At 42.7% G+C, this 18,788-nt stretch overlaps 2 protein-coding genes across 2 annotated transcripts in view; both read left to right on the top strand.

Annotated features, from left to right (window-relative positions):
* Window positions 1–4,392, top strand: part of LOC308104751 (guanine nucleotide-binding protein subunit alpha-13-like) — a 31,902-nt gene extending 27,510 nt beyond the window's left edge. Inside the window, exons 4-5 of the mRNA XM_080455259.1 lie at window positions 203–403; window positions 3,078–4,392. Of these exons, the coding sequence (XP_080311385.1) occupies window positions 203–403; window positions 3,078–3,449 (573 nt within the window). The 3' untranslated portion in view covers window positions 3,450–4,392. The remainder of the gene's footprint in view (window positions 1–202; window positions 404–3,077) is intronic.
* Window positions 4,393–4,679: 287 nt separating this feature from the next.
* Window positions 4,680–18,043, top strand: LOC308105195 (uncharacterized protein; the record flags this gene model as incomplete). Its single annotated transcript, XM_080455830.1, has 8 exons — window positions 4,680–4,710; window positions 11,244–11,426; window positions 12,301–12,732; window positions 14,560–14,924; window positions 15,389–15,773; window positions 16,076–16,186; window positions 16,946–17,062; window positions 17,735–18,043. 8 exons carry the CDS (start codon window positions 4,680–4,682, stop codon window positions 17,761–17,763), a joined length of 1,653 nt encoding a protein of 550 aa, XP_080311956.1. The 3' UTR covers window positions 17,764–18,043.
* Between the last annotated feature and the right edge of the window lie 745 nt (window positions 18,044–18,788).

Genomic DNA, 18,788 nt, shown 5'->3' with positions numbered 1-18,788 from the left:
GTATTCTCTCTATTCTTTCCTCCTCCTCCATCTCTTTTGCTCTATCAACCGTTCACGGCGGTATAATTCTTCTCTCCATCATTAGTCAGACATTGTCCATGTTGTTGTTAAGGTTGACAGAACGCTGTAGATTCTTGTGTCCTTATGTCATGTTTTTATTTGTGTGTGTGTGTGTGTGTGTGTTATTGTCTGTCCCACACAGAACTACATTCCCAGTCAACAGGACATCCTGTTGGCCCGCAAACCCACCAAGGGCATTCACGAGTATGACTTTGAGATCAGGAATGTACCTTTCAAGATGGTGGACGTGGGGGGTCAGAGGTCGGAGCGGCGGCGCTGGTTCGAGTGCTTCGACTCGGTCACCTCCATCCTCTTCCTGGTGTCCTCCTCCGAATACGACCAGGTAACCAATCGGATCAGGACTTTATATCGATTATAACCAATCAGATCAGAATCTGATTTTATATCGCCGTTTGTCGGGGGGGTGGGGCCGGAACCTTGTGTGTCCGAAACCGTTACTTTTCAGGGAAATGATCAAAAAGAACCCTGTGTTCCAAATGGATACAGTGTAGCTGTTCTTAAATCGCAAGCTCTTGATACTTTTCATTGTGTATAAGTCACAGAACCAATTTGAACTTCTTTACAAATGTCTTCTAAATCCTAACAGTTTTCTGAAAACCTTATGTTGCTATAATATCATTGGTTCTCAAACTTGACCCCCAAAATTATATGTATTTGGCCGCCGACCCCATCAAAATATGAAGTTCCACGGACCCCCCAGAAGCAAATATTTGAGTTAAAATGTTTGTTTAAAAAAATATTCAAATGGTCAAGATCTTTCAAAGATAGCAGATCTACAAGCTCGTAGCACGGCACTCAGTGTTGCGCTATGAGCTTGCAGATCTGCTATTTTTTAATAGACAAAGTATAAAATAATAGTTATAGCCCAATCATTATCACTTTACACATATAAAACAAAATAGGACATCTACATGCTCACAAGGCTTTGCAAAGCGTTGTGAGCTTATAGATCAGCCATTTCTGCTACTTTTGCGCCGCACACTCGTGCAATAAAGTTGGGCTTTAATTTACGAAAAAGATATCTAAAGTTGAAATGTCGAGATTACAACAAGGTTTCTGCCTGAAAGCAACGCTACTGTATATTATGTGATGCTTGTGTCCCATGCGACACACACACACACACACACACACACACACACACACACACACACACACACACACACACACACACACACACAGTGGAGTTTAATTTCTTCACACACACACATACAGTCATACAGTCACACATACACACAGTGGAGTTTGTGTGATAAGTGACAGATTAATTAATTTGCTTTGTTAGATTATGTCTTTAGACATTTAGATAAGTCATTGTTGTACACACAGTGTGTCTATATGCTTAGTTTGTGTGTATTTTGATCTAGTTGAACCAATTCAGCTTTTCAACAACTAAAGCCCTATATACTTACTCGTAGGACGGAAATAGCAGATACACAAGCTCACAACACTGGGCATTGTGAACCCGTTGCGAGTTTGTAGATCAGATATTTTTTGAGTATTTTCTTGACAATATCATGACACGCCCAAAATAGTGTGCGTTCTTGAAAAGTTATTTTTCTAGGAACACACACACACACACACACACACACACACACACACTAATGTGTGTCTCATTGTTTGTTTTATTGCTCTCTTGTGTTGTCTGCTGTCTCTTGTTTGTCTGCTCCTGTCCTTGGGATATTTTCCTATTACTTTTTTTTTATTTTTTTCATGGTGTTTCTGTTGTCTGGTCTGTGTGAAGCATGTTGTCTGGTTTTAAGCCTTGTCATTATTCTCTAAAACAAATGTTCTTTATTCCCTCCTTGGAGGTTAGGGTCCTTTTTTTTCTCCTTTTAGTTTGTTGTAGTCGCATCGCTTTTTTATGTATCGGCTCAGCTGTTCTTTGTATGAAAGGTGCTTTGAAAAAAAAAGAAAGCACATTGCTTTCTAGGTTCACAATACCACATAGAATGAACACATTTTTAACAAACAATGATTATTATTAGAATGTTCAGTACAGCTAATTAACCCTTATTTTAACAACAAACAAACAAAATAAATTACTGCACCTTTAACTCTTGGCAGAGTGAATGGATTTGTTTCTGGTAATAAGCAATCTTTTTACATAGTGGCTCTGAAGGAGTTTCGCTGTCTATAAGAGGGTGTGTGTGTGTGTGTGTGTCTGTCTCCCGGACAATCGCTGGACCGATCAGTTTAATTAATTGTCACTCAAATAATTGCGATTAACGATTTAATTGTGTGTTTCATGAACAATGAACATATGAATCCTTTTAGGCTTCGCAGTCAAAAGTTGCACAGAGCAGATACGACGAATAACTGAAACATACAAAGAAATTATTGACCTATTTAATAATTTTGACGCTTACAATGGGTTAAAACGCTTACAATGGGTGACGCTAACGACGCGTTGTAAGCTTGTAGATCTGCTATTTCAGCTTTTTTTTTTTATATTTGAAAATGTGTGACCATTTTTCAACATGGAAACTATTATGACGATTTTGCAAAAATAATTGCGATTAGACCCCTAGCTGAGAGAGCGATGAAGGAGGGACCCCCCTCTCTATTGTATAAAGCTTTGTTTCAGATTCAACTTTTTTTGTTTACTTGGTCTTCTCTTTTTTCCCTCTACACCTACACCTCTTTGCCAAAAATAGCCGATCTACAAGCTCACAACGCCTCGCAGCGCGAGGCGTTGTGAGCTTGTAGATCTGCTAGTTTTGGCTAAAGTTCTCCCCAGGAAAAGGGATTCTGGGGTTCAAGTGGTTAATGTAAAAAATACAAATCATATCACACAAAGATTTGGTGGACCCCCTGTAGTAACTCTGAGGACCCCCTGTTGAAGACCCCTGGATTAGACGATTCTGTAATAATTGTGACCGGCCTACTGCCAGTAGTGCGATCCCGAACGTTTATATTTTCCATACCATTTTGACGCTCATTTGACTAACATTAACACTCTGTATCGTGTCAACGTTTTTTCTTCGCCGTCGATGCAGGTGCTGATGGAGGACCGGCAGACCAACCGGCTGCGCGAGTCGCTCAACATCTTCGAGACCATCGTCAACAACCGCGTCTTCAGCAACGTCAGCATCATCCTCTTCCTCAACAAGACGGACCTGCTGGAGGAGAAGGTGGCGAGCGTGCCGCTCGGCGACTACTTCCCCGACTACGCCGGCGAGGAGCACAGCCTGCCCGACGTGCAGGCCTTCCTGGTGGAGTGCTTCCGCGGCAAGCGGCGCGACTGCACCCAGAAGCCCCTGTACCACCACTTCACCACGGCCATCAACACGGAGAACATCCGCCTGGTGTTCCGCGACGTCAAGGACACCATCCTCCACGACAACCTCAAGCAGCTCATGCTGCAATGACCCGCCCCCCTCAGACCCCCCCCCCCCTCCCCCCCGCCTCTTCTTCTTCCTCCTCCTCTTCCTCCAACCCCTCCCCCTGCTTCTGCGGGGGAATAACGCCTAATTTATGCTCGAGAACGTTCGAGAATAGACTCTCTGCACAGCGGCCTTATTGGGGATGAATTCTTCTAGTGACACCGGCCGAAGAATCGATGAGTCATGCCTTCATCTTGTCAGACATCAACGCTATAGCCTCGATCTCCAGGCTTTTATTGCTTAGTTTTGCTAAAAAATAAAAGCCTGGCCCAACTATAGCCTGTACTGGGTATGAGGAAGTGTTTCATTTCCCAACCAACCAGAGTGCAGTGGGCGTCGCTCGTAATGTTGTGTTAACGGGGCGGGGGTTGACGGACAGATCGGTGAACCAATGGGATCAGGCGCCGTCTCTCGCCGGCTCTATACACACGCCCCTTTATACACGAAATCAGGAGGGTTGCAGCAGGCTATCAACGCTATGACAAAATGGATGACTCTTGATCGGGACTCCTCTGTAGTGAGGACAGAGGAGTCCTCCTCACTTCAGAAGAACCAGTTCATTGCCGCGAACGAGCTCGTTCACTTCCTGAAACTCTTACGTGCACGCCCCCCCATCCCCTCCCCCGTACACACAGGACGGGAGGGTGGGCTGTACGCGCGACGTAATAACAGCGCTCCCGCGATGGTGTTTTTCACTCGAAAAGACGAGTATGTGAACGAATGATTTGAAACGAATCATTGCCGTGAACAAAATCGTCCGTTCACTGAAATGACCGTTTTTTTTCCCACCACTTATGAATTGGGCCCCTTCCTTACTTCCTTCACAGGTGTTACCAATAATACTAATTAAGGCTCTTGTTCCATTTAGTGTAGCACCGTGGTTGTCTTATTTTCATGGACCCGCATAACTCTGAGAGTGTACAAATGGAACCAAATGGACCCGTAAGGGTCCATTTGGTTCCATTTGTACACTCTCAGAGTTACACGTCACCCACCATAAAGGGGTCCTTTGGGAACCAAAACGGAGTGTTTCTAGTGAGCCAACGTGCACAATAATCAGCACCCTGACCAGAATGGAACAGAGCCTTCATTAGTATCATTGGCAACACCTTTCTTGCTTACTTTCTTACGTATATGGCTGCTGTGCACAGAGTCTTATGCAGGCCCTACAAGCTCGCTCGTAGGGTCGGCTATTCTCGGGCCGCTCGACGAAGTATGAAGCGGCCTTATGACGGAGGAGTTGGAGGTGAGAGAGAGCAGCCTCGCTCGCCCCCCCCCCCCCTCCCCCGGCCCCTACCATAGGAGACACCAGCCTCAGCAGGAGAGAGAGAGAGAGTCACACAGGTGGAATGACCAGCGTTCGTTCGTTCGTTCGTCTTCATCTTCTTCTGTCGTTGCTTTTATGTTATTAGTTTTTTAGTCCCTTCTGATGAAGAGATGATGGATGAGCCTCTGAGACTAATAGGAGGTGGTGTGATGGATGATGGATGGGGGTTGGGGAGCGAGACTGGTGGTTGGGTAAAAAGGAGGACTGATGTTGGTGACCGGGGACCCCCCGGGGACCCTGTTCCCCCCCCCACCCACTCACCCCACCAGAGATGCAGGACCGACTGACTGACTGACTGATTGTGAGAACCGAGGATGAAAACCACAATGCCTTTCTACATTAATGTCTTAACGGAGACTGACCCGATCACTGTTTAAACTGTTCTTCTGTGTGTGTGTGTCTGTGTGTGTGTTCTCGGTGTGGTTGTGCGCGCGCTTGTGTGTGTGTGTGTGTGTGTGTGTGTGTGTGTGTGTGTTCCAGTGCCTGTGTGTCTCTCCATGTCTTGGTGTATCACATATACACGCACGTGTGTGTGATTTACAAAAAGAAAAAAAGTTGCCTTTTCAATCAGCCAATCCGAAGTGCTTGTTTGTATGTGTGTTGCTTAGTTAAGAGTTCTACCTATGTCACTGTTTGGACGGGTAGGAGAGTGCAACATGACGGACGTGTACACACACACACACACACACACACACTGGGCCCCGTTAGGCAGGTGTGCCAGCTATTAGCGAGTAGTAGTGATACTAGTGAACAGGCGCTCCACTGTTTTCTCAGGGTTTTGAATGGAAACCACTGTTAGAGGTGATGTCATTGTTGTTGAACTTCCCCCAAATAATCTAATCCTAATCTGGGTGGACGAGGCTCAGCCAGGCCAGCCCCCCCCCCCCCCCCACGCCCCACCCACCCACCCACAACCACCTCACCCACCCAACCCAGTACAGTTGCCGAGTCCCCCTGGCGTTTGAACCCTCAACACCTTAGCTCCGCCCCCCGCCTAGCTCCTCCTACAGTACATCTCATGTCCCTCCACTTCTAAGCTCAGTTTTTACGCCGCAGCGCGATGGTGCTGTTTTGTCAAACAGAAAAGATCTACAAGCTAACGGCCAGTGTTGATTTCGTTGACTAAAACCAGGATGAAAGATGTTCGTCGACTACCTTTTTTCACTGACGAAAACTAAATAAAAACTAAGCTATGATGACTTCATTATAATGACATTTTCGTCAACAAATAAAAACTAGATGAAGATCTTAGTGAGGGACTAGTGGAGAATAGATCCAGTAGAACTAAAAGACGAGTCATTTTATGTTGTAGATCTGTTCCTTTTTGGCACAAAAAAAACGACACCGATCTGCATGCATGCTAACAAAGGACGTCGCAATGCGACGCTTTGTTAGCTTGTAGATCTGTTATTTTTAGGCAAGCAAGACACCATGGTACTCCGGCGTAATAAAATAGGCATTAGTTAACCTTTACAAAGGGCCTGAATGGTGAATGTCTTTGTTAATAGATGTATAGAGAGTTGCTCTACTTGTAGATTTGAACTGAACGATGAGAAGAGATCCCAGAATATACTGCAACCAATATGATGCTGATGGTCATTTAAAATCACTCAAAAGGTTGTAACGAGCGTCATTGACAGCCCCATTCATGAAAACAGAAAAGTCCTAATCTGATTGTATTAAAAACCACGATAAACTCGGCAATATTGCAGTTGTGTACGGAAGGCTTGGGCTATTTCCTCTTTGTCTGTGAGAAGTCTGTTTTTTGTTTGTTAACCCATTCAAGCCGGGAACGCATCTGTGTCATGATTGATTTTTAGCTATAGCCATTGTTTTATACTCTGGCTATTCAAAAAATAGCAGATATACAAGCTCATAGCGCGGCACTCGGTGCCGCGCTATGAGCTTGTAGATCTGCTATTTCTGAAAAATCATGAAGATTTGTGCAAATCTTTGAATATATTATATATTTTAACTCAAATTGTAACTCAAATCTATGCTTCTTGGAGGTTCCTGGAACAAAACATTTTGAGATCGGGGGTCTGCGACCATATCATTTTGGGGGTTCTTGACATGAAAACGTTTGAGAATAACTGCTATTATAGCAACGTACGGTTTTCCGAAAACTGTTAGGATTCAGGAGACATTTGTTGATGCGTTCCCGGAATGGGTTAGTCCACCTTTTGTTATGAAACTTGGAACTTGCTTCCAAACTCGGAATACAGAGAAATCATGGCTGCAGGGAGTTTTTCATAGTCTTGAGTCTTTTTGACACAGACAAAGAGGATGAAAACCAGAGCTTTCCGTTACAGACGCAATATCAGTGAGTTTATCGTGGTTTAATACGATCAGATTAGGACTTTTCTGTGTTCATGAATGGGGCCGTCACTGACGCTCGTTGCACATTAGAAGCAGAGATAACATCCAGGTTGCTTGAGGCATACAGGGTTGATATGAAACCTTTTTTTTATTGAGCTTCTGTAATTGTAATGTAGTTGTCCAGCTTTTATTAGGGTTGGGATCCTTAAAGGACTTTTAACGATTCCAGTTCCTTAACGATTTGCCTCGATGTGTGTTCCTATACCTCACAGGTTCTTAAAGTGAGTGTTCCTATACCTCACAGGTTCTTAAAGTGAGGTAGTTTCGTTCCAAGGACCCCCACCTGAAAATATGTTGTGCCAGGGACCCCCAGAAGGAAAGAGTTGTGTTAAAAATGTTCGCCTTTTAGGAAAAAGATATAAAGATTTGCACACATTTTCACGACTTATTTTTCAAAAAATAGCAGATCTACTAGCTCGTACATTGAGCTTGTATATCTGCTATTTTTGAATACATATACTTTTTTATACTTGAATAAGTATACAATATGGATAAAGGGGTTAAAATGATTGTGACAAAGTTTGCTGGGGACCCTCTGGTATCCCCCCAAGGACCCCTGGGGGTCCCCGGACCCCACTTTGAGAACCAATGCTCTAGGCTACTTGAGGGGATTTCCAAATGGACCCTTAAAGGTCTGTTACTGTAACTGAGAGTATACAAATGGAACCTTGGTTCCATTTGTACACTCCACGTACACTCCATTTTGTACACTCCATTTTGTACACTTCCATTCGTACACACTCAAGAGTTATGGTGGTCCTTGAAATTAAAACGTTTGAGAACCAGCGGTATTGTAATCGTACAGCAGACATCACCAAGTCCACAAACACACCAACTCTGACAAGAGTGATAAAACCGGTTCTAGAAACGCTTCCAAAATTTGATGGAACCCGATGCCTGGTTCCTCAATTTTGTTGGATCCGGTTTCTTCCGATATCCTCCGGTTTTCCGGATCCCAACCCTAGCTTTTATATTTGCTGAGAACAACTACTTCTTCTTCCAGCCAAATCACCCCTCTGTGCCTTTTTGTCTCACGAGACTGTTTGTTCACGACAGCAATTGTGTGGGCTCTGCGTTTTTTCCAATCCCGGGCTATTATTATTGTAAATACTGTTAATCTTGTTGCCATGTAAATAATCCTTCCTTAGTTTATCTCCTTACGTATTACGTATGTAAATGGTTGTAGAGAGAGAAAAATAATGGCATATTTTATTTGCTGTACTACCTTGTGTGCGTGTTTTCAAATCAATACCTTTTTTCATTCATTTTTTTTTTCAATGAAGATTTAATTTGCCTTAAAGCTGTTTTTCTTTTTTTTTGGGGTTAAAATTTCTTTTATAATTAAGTTTCCTCCAGAAATTCATTCCTCTTTTACTGTCAAGTCTCATGTCACTGTAACCACAACAATAAAATACACTTTTCTAATGAATCAACATGGTACTTTTTATGTTGATCAAAGTTTGTTCCCCCCACATTTTCTGTGAAATTGTACAACCGAGAGGAACTTTAAACAGTCATAAGAAATCCCCTTGTTTCCCCATGGGGAGCTCGAGCAGTGACTGCGGTGCAAAAAGAGCAGATCTACAAGCTATCAACGCGTCGCAGTGCGACGCGTTGATAGCTTGTAGATCTGCTCTTTTTGTCACTAGGACCCCCTCTCTCCGCTGAGTAGGCTCAACGACGCCTCCTCAGCCGAGTACAGGGACCACACCCACCTTAAAGTAAAAACATGGTAAGTATGAATAACAGAAGTAACATTAGAAATGATTTTAATGACCTCCGAGATGGTTAACTAAGTCATGTTTTCCATGGCAGGTTGACATTTTATAAACAATTCTACTTTTTTTTATTTTACTTTATTCTTTTGACACTTTAATAGTTTCCACTCAGGCATTCTCCGGGGCCACCTACAAAGTCAGCTCCGGGGTCCTTTTCAAAAGAACGTCGACGTAAAAAGCGTGCTGACGTTTGACGTAAAGAAGGTAAAACGTGCTGACGTCAGACGTAAGGAAGGTAAAAAACCAGCGTGATTTAATATGAGAGTGACGACACTAATGTTGACTCGCTTCGTAAGAACGGAATGCGGAATCGCTCTGTGTCTCAATACAGAAGTTCCAATGTTTGGAACTACTTGTCGCGTAGTTACGACAGGACTCCTTGTCGTGTCGTAGCTCTCTCTCTATGGGTCTGGGTAAAACGTGCTGACGACAGACGTAAAGAAGATCATAACAAACAAGCATGAAAGTTATATGAATGAATGTTGTATTGTATTATAGACACTTTTATCTTATTTAAAGATAATAAACAGCCGTATTTATCCGATACTTTAGACGTTTAGATGTCATTAATACAAACAGGACGGTATGTGTGTTCATAGTGTTGAATATTAACGGCTTAGTGAGTGTTTAGTTATCAAAGTTATAGAACATCGTGTCCTGGATCTGATTGGTTGATTCACAGACAGCGTGAGATGAGCTCAGGTAAGAGTTATAAGTGTCACTAATAATGTCCTACTTTATAAATACTTATATAATATAATATGCATTATGATCATATATTATACTTATTACTCATTCACTGTCTGCCCTTCAGCTGTCCTTTTGCATCAGACAGTGATAATGGTCGTGTTCACATCATGGTCACATCTCACTGCTTTATGATGAGAGGGGAAATATGAACTTCTGTCATTTGTATATTTAATGCAAAGTGGTGTGTCCAGGCCAGGGACCCCCAGGAAAGTCGTGAAGGAGTGTAAACTCTCCTTCAAAACTGCCCTAAAAGAATACCTTCAGGTGGCTGCGATTCTAAACTGGCCCCTGTAAAAGTCCCCCCCCCCCCAACTGTACATATTTTGTTCTTTCTTATTTTTTAAACAGTTTTTATGATGTTCTGCATAGTAGTGTCATTTAATGTCTCTATGAATTGAGTACAAAGGACCCTAATCATGGCAACGAGCCATAGGCTTTCTTGTTTTTTTTTAATTCCTATTAGCTGACCTTGTATTGAACTGTACTTTCATGTGTTTTTTTTCCTGCAAACTTCTAATAAAGTATTCAATCAATCAATCAATCAGTCAGGGTTCATTGAGGGGGTTCCACATGGACCCTTACATGTCTGTAACTCAGACTGAGAGAGTGTACTAATTGATTGATTGAATACTTTATTAACAGTTTGCAAATAGTGGTATTATTATACAATGGTGCTAAAAGGATAACACAAAAAGCCCTGAGGGCTTGTTTCCATTGTGGTCCTGTGTATTCAATTCATAGAGACATACATTTAAAGACATGCAATACTATGCTATACATCATCTATATAGTAGTAGCAATAAAAACAATATGTACGCAGTTGGGGGGGAAGGGGGGGGGGTCATTTCTGGTGTTAAAGCTTAGACTTCATACAGGGGCCAGTTATAGATTGCAGACAGGACGAGGTGTTCTTTTATGGTGGTTTTGAAGGAGAGTAGGGAGTCACACTTTCTGATGTCTGTTGGCAGGGCATTCCACATTTTTGGTGGCATAGCAGTAGAACCAAATGGACCCTGTTTGCGTGCTCACATAGTTATGGGGGTCCTTGTTAAAATGACAAAGTTTGAGAACCACTAGTACAGGGCTCTTCAACGTTTTCAGGCCAAGGACCCCCTAGCTGAGAGAGAGATGAAGCAGGGACCCCCTACTACATATTGTATAAAATTGTGTTTTAGATTAAACTTTTCTTGTTTACTTGGTCTGCTTTTTTCCCTCTACACCTATAGCCTCTTTGCCAAAAATAGCCAATCTACAAGCTCACAACGCCTCGCAGCGCGAGGCGTTGTGAGCTTGTAGATCGGCTATTTTTGGCTAAAGTTCTCCTCATAAAAAAGGGATGCTAGGTTTCGAGTGGTTAAGGTAAAACAAATAATCATATCACACACAGATTTGGTGGACCCCCTGTAGTAACTCTGAGGACCCCCTAGGGGTCCCGGAACCCCCTGTTGAAGACCCCTGCACTAGTATTAATGTTATGACTCATTCAGGTTTCTGTTGAGTGGGAGAGAGAGTTTGACTTTTGTTTTTTCCGTTTCCGTTCCGCAGAGGTTTGTCCGTTCTGTGGGAAGCCTTTCAAGAGGCTTAAAGCCCACCTGCCCCACTGCAAGGCCAACAAGGAACCCCCCACCCACACCCGCCACCCAAAACACCCCCCCTCTGACCATGACGGCGTGGAACCTTCAACTTCCACATTAACCACAGCAGCGTCGCCTCAAAAAACACCAGCAAGTAAGAAAAGCACCTCTCACCCTGTCGTCATGGACTAGTAGGCCTGTCACAATAATGCCTATTTGAGCGATGCGTTGTAAGCTTGTAGATCTGCTATTTCCGCTATTTTTAACCCATTAAGACCTGAGGCAATTCTTTAAAATGTTTTCTAAATCCTAACAGTTTTTTGAAAAAAATATAAAAAAACATTATTTTCAAGATTTTTCAAAAATAGCAGATCTACAAGCTCATAGCGCGCGGTGCCGCGCTATGAGCTTGTAGATCTGCTATTTTTGAATAGCCAAAGAAATCTAAAGTGACACAGATGCGTTCCAGGTCTTAATGGGTTAATATAATGTGAAGTGAAAGTATAAAAATGATTAAATATGTCAGTAGATTTCTTTGTATATTTAAAGGTATAGTTCACCCAAACAATAACTTTTTCCCTATCGATTAGTCACCCCATGGAGACTTAAATTCATGGATATTCTTTTGTTTTTGTCTCATTCCTAAACCAATAAATTGCGGACCGGTAGGCAGCGGTTCCAGTAGGAGACACAAAGGAGACTATTTGTGTCTCCGACCGGAACCGCTGCCGGTCATAAAATTACTGTCTTAGGAATGAGACAAAAAAATATATATATATCCATGTATTCAAGTCTCCATAGGGGTGACTAATCAATAGAAAAAAAGTAATTGTTTGGGTGAACTATCCCTTCAAGATATTTTTCATATCTGACCTGTACAATTTTCTATTACAAACCCTAAAGGGCAAACAGACATTTAATTTGTATTCACATGTTCCAATGTTCAATGCCAAAAACCCAATTAAATCGTTAATTGCAATTATTTGCATGACAATTCATTGCCAACTTAAATTGTGTCGTCATGACAGCCCTATCCACAAGTCCAGGAATGAAGAAGAGCAAAGCTTCAGTTCCATCAACGTCTTCCTCCGTGATGAAGCCAACAGACGCTGAGATTACATCATCAGCTTCATCATCCTCAGTGTCAACAAAGAAGAAGAAACGGAAGCTGATGGATGAAATGAAGCAGCTGGCTACCCAGTCCTCCTCCAGCTCCATCTCTCCCTCTTCCTCTCCCTCTCCCTCTCCTCCTCCTCCTCTCCCTCCCAGCTCCACCCTTTCTAAGCCTAAAAAGAAGAGTCTGCGTGCTCTCATCGAGGCTTCCAGGTCCGCTGTGGTTCTGTCAGAACCACAGGGAGGAAGCTCATCTACCTCACTGGACCTGCTGTCTGTCTCCTCGTCAAACACACTGATCTCCACAACATCCCTGCTCACAGAGAGACAGCTTACACCACAACAAGGTTATTATGGATTAGCATTTTTCATTCGTTTTCTAACATTTTCCTTCTCTTTCCTTCTTTCTTTCTTTCTTTCGATGGGACAATGCACATGAATGAACATTCCATACATGAAAGTGAAATGAATCAGCTGATCATGATCTCATGTAAACATGCCAGACTTAGCTAGAAGCTAATTTCCCTCCGTAGTTCCCACATAAAAAAAACCTACAACAATACAAACATAACAGAATACAGAAGAAAACCAATCACCTAAAGAGTTGATTTAAGAATACCATACCTTAGTTTAAGCCTAAGTTTTGTTTAGTTTTGATTCGTTTTTAAAGTGGATTTTCTAGTTTAGTTTATCTCCTATTTTTTTAAAAGGCGTATACGTTTATTACATTATAAATGTAACCAATGTACATTTAGTACATTAGTTTAATGTTCGTTTCAGTTATTCATTGTAATGGAAAAAAAAAACAATACAGTTTGAGTTAGTTAGTGTCTTTGTTTTTTTGTCGAGCCTCATTTCAGTTTTTATTTCAGTGAACTGAAATGTTTCTGTCAATTCTTGTTTTCATTATTCAGTTCGTTTTATTTAACTAAACTGCTCAAAAAAAGTTCGGAAACTTAACTTCGGTCAATTATATCTCCCCTTTAATAATACCAATTGGTATTGTGTTTTATATCATTTTTATCGTTGATTAGTCACCTTTACAAGGAGGTACAGCTTGTAAGGATCGGGCATTCGTGGAATGAGCAACACAGCTAAACGTGTGGGTAGCGCCTCCAAAAAAATTGCCAAAATCACCCAATATGCTTCTGTTGGTAATCGCTCTTGTTTTGAGCAACCTGCCAGCACACACCTGCTGAGAGGTGTGTGCCAATAGTCACAGGTGTGTGACTGCCTCACAGGTGAGTGACTGGCACCTGAACATGGGTTCTGCACCTTTGTTGAGTTGGAGTGTGTATGCTCCAAGCAGCAACATTGCCCCCATGGAAAGATGCCACATTTGTCCCTTCAGGATAAGGCCCGTGCAATAGGGCAAGTGAAGCTGGTGTTCCGTTACGCAGTTTACGCATTATTTGATGTCAGCCCTGGTACCATTTGCAGGCAGGTGTGTGCCAGTCACAGGTGTGTGACTGGCACCTGAGCATGGGCCCTGCAACTTTGAGATCTGTCTTCGGTTCCGTTGTGCAAATCTGGCCTGTAAATCTATGGTTCCTCAGTGAAGCAAGGGGTCTTGGGTTGTTGTCTTCCTTGTTGACTTCACCAGTCTCACAGAACTTGGTCCTAAGTTTGCAAATGGTACCAGGGCTGACACCAAATAATGCTGTGACTCTGGATAACGGAACACCAGCTTCACTTGCCCTGTTGCACAGGCCTCATCCTGAAGGGACAAATGTGGCATCTTTCCATGGGGGCAGTGTTGCTGCTTGGAGCATAGACACTCCAACTCAAGAAAGGTGCAGAACCCATGTTCAGGTGCCAGTCACTCACCTGTGAGGCAGTCACACACCTGTGACTATTGGCACACACTTCTCAGCAGGTGTGTGCTGGCAGGTTGCTCAAAACAAGAGTGATTACCAACAGAAGCATATTGGTTGATTTTGGCAATTTTTTTGGAGGCGCTACCCGCACGTTTAGCTGTGTTGCTCATTCCACGAATGCCCGATCCTTACAAGCTGTACCTCGTTGTAAAGGTGACTAATCAACAATAAAAATGATATAAAACACAATACCAATTGGTATTATTAAAGGGGAGATATTATTGACCGAAGTTAAGTTTCCGAACTTTCTTTGAGCAGTTAATAACCCTGCACCCCACCTCGCTCTCATCACCACAGACACCAAACCTAAAGCCGTCTCTAAGAAGAAGAGCCAACGACCAGAGAAACCGTCCAAAGCCTCTAGTATGACCTCTGTGGAGGACAGGGAGGTAGAGATAGTGGGTGGCGTGGTCAAGGTCATCTCCCTGGAGGACGAGGGACCAAAGGGACCAAACACACCAGAGAACAAGTTGCTTTGGGCTTCAGGAGACGATGAGGAGGACGCCACACGGAGCAGAATCACTCTTCAGGGCGTTAAGGCGGCTTTAGGACGCTCCAACACCACCAGCAGCATCCTGGAGCAGCTCCAAGCTTCAGTGTTGACCGCTGACACCAGAACCAAAGGACCCGTCACCGTGGAGGCCGTCCAGTCCAATCCAGGGGTCAGTCATAATAATGACCTACTGTAGGCCTGTCTCAATTATTACATCATCGTCTAATCGCAATTATTTGAGATAAAAGTCATAATCGTTTCCATGTTGGAAAATGTTCATACATTTTCAAATACGTTAAAAAAAAAGCAGAAATAGTAGATCTACAAGCTCACAACACGTCACTTTGTGACGTGTTGTGAGCTTGTAGATCAGCTATTTCTGCTTTTTTTAAAGTATGAAATGATTTCTTTGTATATTTAAGTGATTTGTCCTATCTGCCCTGTGCAATGTTTGATTCCGAAGCCTAAAAGGCAAACAGAAATAAAGTTTGTATTGATATGTTCCAATGTTCGACACCAAAAACACAATTAAATCGTTAATCGCAATTATTTTAGTGACACTTAATCGTCAACTTAAATTTGTAGCCCTATAATGACCTGAACGCTAACCGACTGTTTTTACCTGTTGTTCAGTCACAGCAGTTCTCCGACACCGTCTCTAAAGCTCAGGAGCCTCCGCCGGTCAGCAGACAGAGTCCTGAAGGCCGTACTACTGCCAAGTCCACATCTTCATCTTCATCTTCAGGCTCATGGCAGCATGGACCCAGCTCCACACTGACTCCTGTACCCATCATCCCTACGCTCACACTGAAAGAAAGGCCAAACTTGAGCCGTAACAAGGTGGAACCGTTCTCAGCCCCTGTCAGTCAGCTTGCAGAACGAGGGGCTGCACCTGGAGCCCCTCCCTCCTCTTCTCTCCCTCCCCGACCTGTGACCTCCAGACCCAGAGAGACTCTGATGACGGTGAACCCACTGCTCCGGGTCAAGAAAGCAGACGTCATTGTGAACAGAATCGGGGGTCTGTATTTAACCACGTCTTAAACCCTTTGTCTTACATCAAATAGCAAAAATAGGCGATCTACAAGCTCATAACGCTTGTAGATTGACAATTTTTTGCCAAATGTTTGCCTATTTCCACAGAATATTCGCCTGTTTTCACCAAATGTGAACTCGCCGATTATGACATGGCCAGGATAAGGACATTTGGGTTCATGTGGAGTAAATGAACACCCGTGTGCATGCGTGCATATGTTTGAATGACTTTATTATCCATACAAACCTTCATTATCATACCTAATGCATTCCCACTGTGCATTGCAGGTGTCTTGGCAGAGCGACGTCTTGCCCAGGTGAAACTGAGTGAAGTCCCCGCCTGGCTGGCCCTCAAGACCCCCAGCCACCCTGCTGAGGTGGTGGACATGCTCCGTGGAGGTGAGCTCAGCATACTCTACATCAGTGTTTATCAACCTTTTTTGTGCCAAGGCACACCTGGCATAGCCAAAAGATCCCAGGGCACACCTAGATATACGGTATATATATATATATATAATTATATATATATATACGGTTTATCTATATACACACACTAGGGGTGTGCAGATACACTAATTTCACAAAACGATACGATACGATATTGGGCACACAACTTCGATACGATTTCGATACGATACGCACTTTTTTATCATGAAAATATATTTGGGAGAAAAAAAGCAAATGCAAACAAATATTTCTGTTTTTGCATTATTCAGACATGCAAACTTGTAGCTTTTCAGCTTCCACTAGCCGTTTTGAATCCAAATAGGGCAATAGTGTGACACCTGACCCGAAAAAAAACAGCATGTTGTCACCCTTTTCACCTCGGGCTGTTTGCATGCCTGATTATTATTATTGTAAAAAAAAAAAAATGTTTAAAAAGGTTTTTTTTTTTTTTTTTTTTTCTCAAAATGATATTTTTTCAAACCTTCTTCAAACGGCGCGGCACACCTCAGCAGTAGCCCCGGCCCAAAATTGGGACGTTTGCCAGGGTTGATAAACACTGCTCTACATCACACACTAAACCTACTGTACATCACACACTAAACATACAGTATATACACTGAGTAATGAACCAAGTGCTACATGTTTACATCAAATAACACTTGTACAGAGCAGACTGTTCATTGTTATCCTGTTCTGTCTCTCTCTCTCTAGGCCGGCAGTGGTATTACAGGAAGTACATCGACGTGAGGAAAGGTGGTGTGGGCGGCGTGGCCATGCTGTTAGTAGGATACTGTGCTCTCAGCTACATGTGGAGTTACCCACATATAAGTGAGTATGTGTGTGTGGGATGGGTGGGTGGGTGGGTAGATTAGAGACAGAGAGAGTGTGTGTTTAAGGCGTGTAGGAGTCCAGCCATCTAGGGTCTGTCTGTGTGTCCGTAGAAAATCTCGCAAACCGATTTGATCGACGTCAAACACGCATATCGCAGAGGACCCAAGGGAGTGCGGTGGCCAGTGTGAAGTTGGTCGGATCATAGATTTGTGTGTGTGTCTGTCTGTCTGTGTGTGTGTCTGTCTGTCTGTCTGTGTGTGCCCCTTTTATGCCCATACATATATGGAACCATAATGGAGATCAATGATGATTTCATAGTACTGCCATCATACCCTGGCCTGGGTACAACGGGCGTTGCGTTCTGAATGCCCACACTAGTTTTATAATGGCAGTAAACAGGGCTCTGATCGGGCTGAAACCACTGTTTGACGCAAGTGGAAACGTCAGTCACCCCTGAAAAATAAATATGTGCAGACCAGTCAAGTGCTCCAGTATTATTTGGATAGTCTTGTGCCCAGGGTATTATTATTTCTGATTCAAGTTGTCCCTGTTGAGCACAGACAAACCCCTTCTACCTTCAACTGGCTGAAGCGCATTGGACTTTTCTTTGTATCTACTTTCTACCACCATTTTACTATTTGTAATTAAGTGTGTTTTGATGTGTTGCAGAGCGAGACCGTTGGAGGAAGTACCACTAGAGAAGACCGGTTCATTCTTCATAATGGAGCCGCAAGTACTGTACGGCAGATATGAAAATCAGTCAGGATGTTCAGAAGCCTGTCCCACTGATTACCAACACTAAACATCTAAGGACATTCAAAAGGTTTGCATGCAGGTGTTGTTGTCAGCACAATTGGAGCCAGTTTACTGCCACCATTTTGTCTGGAATGTCATTGTAAATAAATGGGGGCATGATAGCAATTTGTCTCAACATTGCATGTAAGCCATCCATCCCCCATTTATTTATTTACTTAAGTAAAAGTAAAATATAGAAATACTCTTTTACAAATAAAAGTCCGGAATTCAAAATGTACTTGAGTAAAAGTACGAAAGTATTGGCATCAAAATGTAGTCAAAGCACCAACAGTAAAAATGTTTGAAAATAGCCGATCTACAAGCTCACAACTGTGAGCTTGTAGATCGGCTATTTTCAAATAGCCTAGGTATAAGATTGGGCTAAAGTGGTTAATGTAGGTTTTATAATATTATAATTTATACCTGCAAAGTAACTAAAGTTTCCAAATAAGTGTTATGATGCAAGGTGATACACAGTAGTGCTTTCATAGCACTTCAATAATGAGTTAATCTTGCATTCCCCTCCACAGCTTAGACGTGCATACAGTAAATCCTCAACAGTGAACGGTTAGATATTCTAATAAGACACCTGTTGGTGACACTAGCATATCGTCGCTTGTATCTCCAAAAGAGTTACTTTTCAAGAAATAAAATAGCAGCTCTACAAGCTAAAGATTAGTCACAATGAGACACGCTGTGAGCTTGTAGATCGGCTATTTTCGCTACTTTTGTGCGACATTCTTGTGTGACGAAAAAAATCGTAAAAAGTTTAAATATTGTGTTCTGTTCAAGGTTTCTGCCTGACAGCAATGATGTGCAAATGAAGTGGGTTAATGGCGAGATAGAATGTGAAGCATGTTCAACAAACCTTATTCTGTTTTATGTTTCTGTACACCAAATACATGTTTTATTTATGTTATGTTGACTC

This window comes from Gymnoscopelus braueri, assembly GCF_963280865.1.
Source record: "Gymnoscopelus braueri genome assembly, chromosome: 17".
Taxonomy (NCBI): domain Eukaryota; kingdom Metazoa; phylum Chordata; class Actinopteri; order Myctophiformes; family Myctophidae; genus Gymnoscopelus; species Gymnoscopelus braueri.
This window is presented reverse-complemented; position numbering and strand designations above follow the sequence as displayed.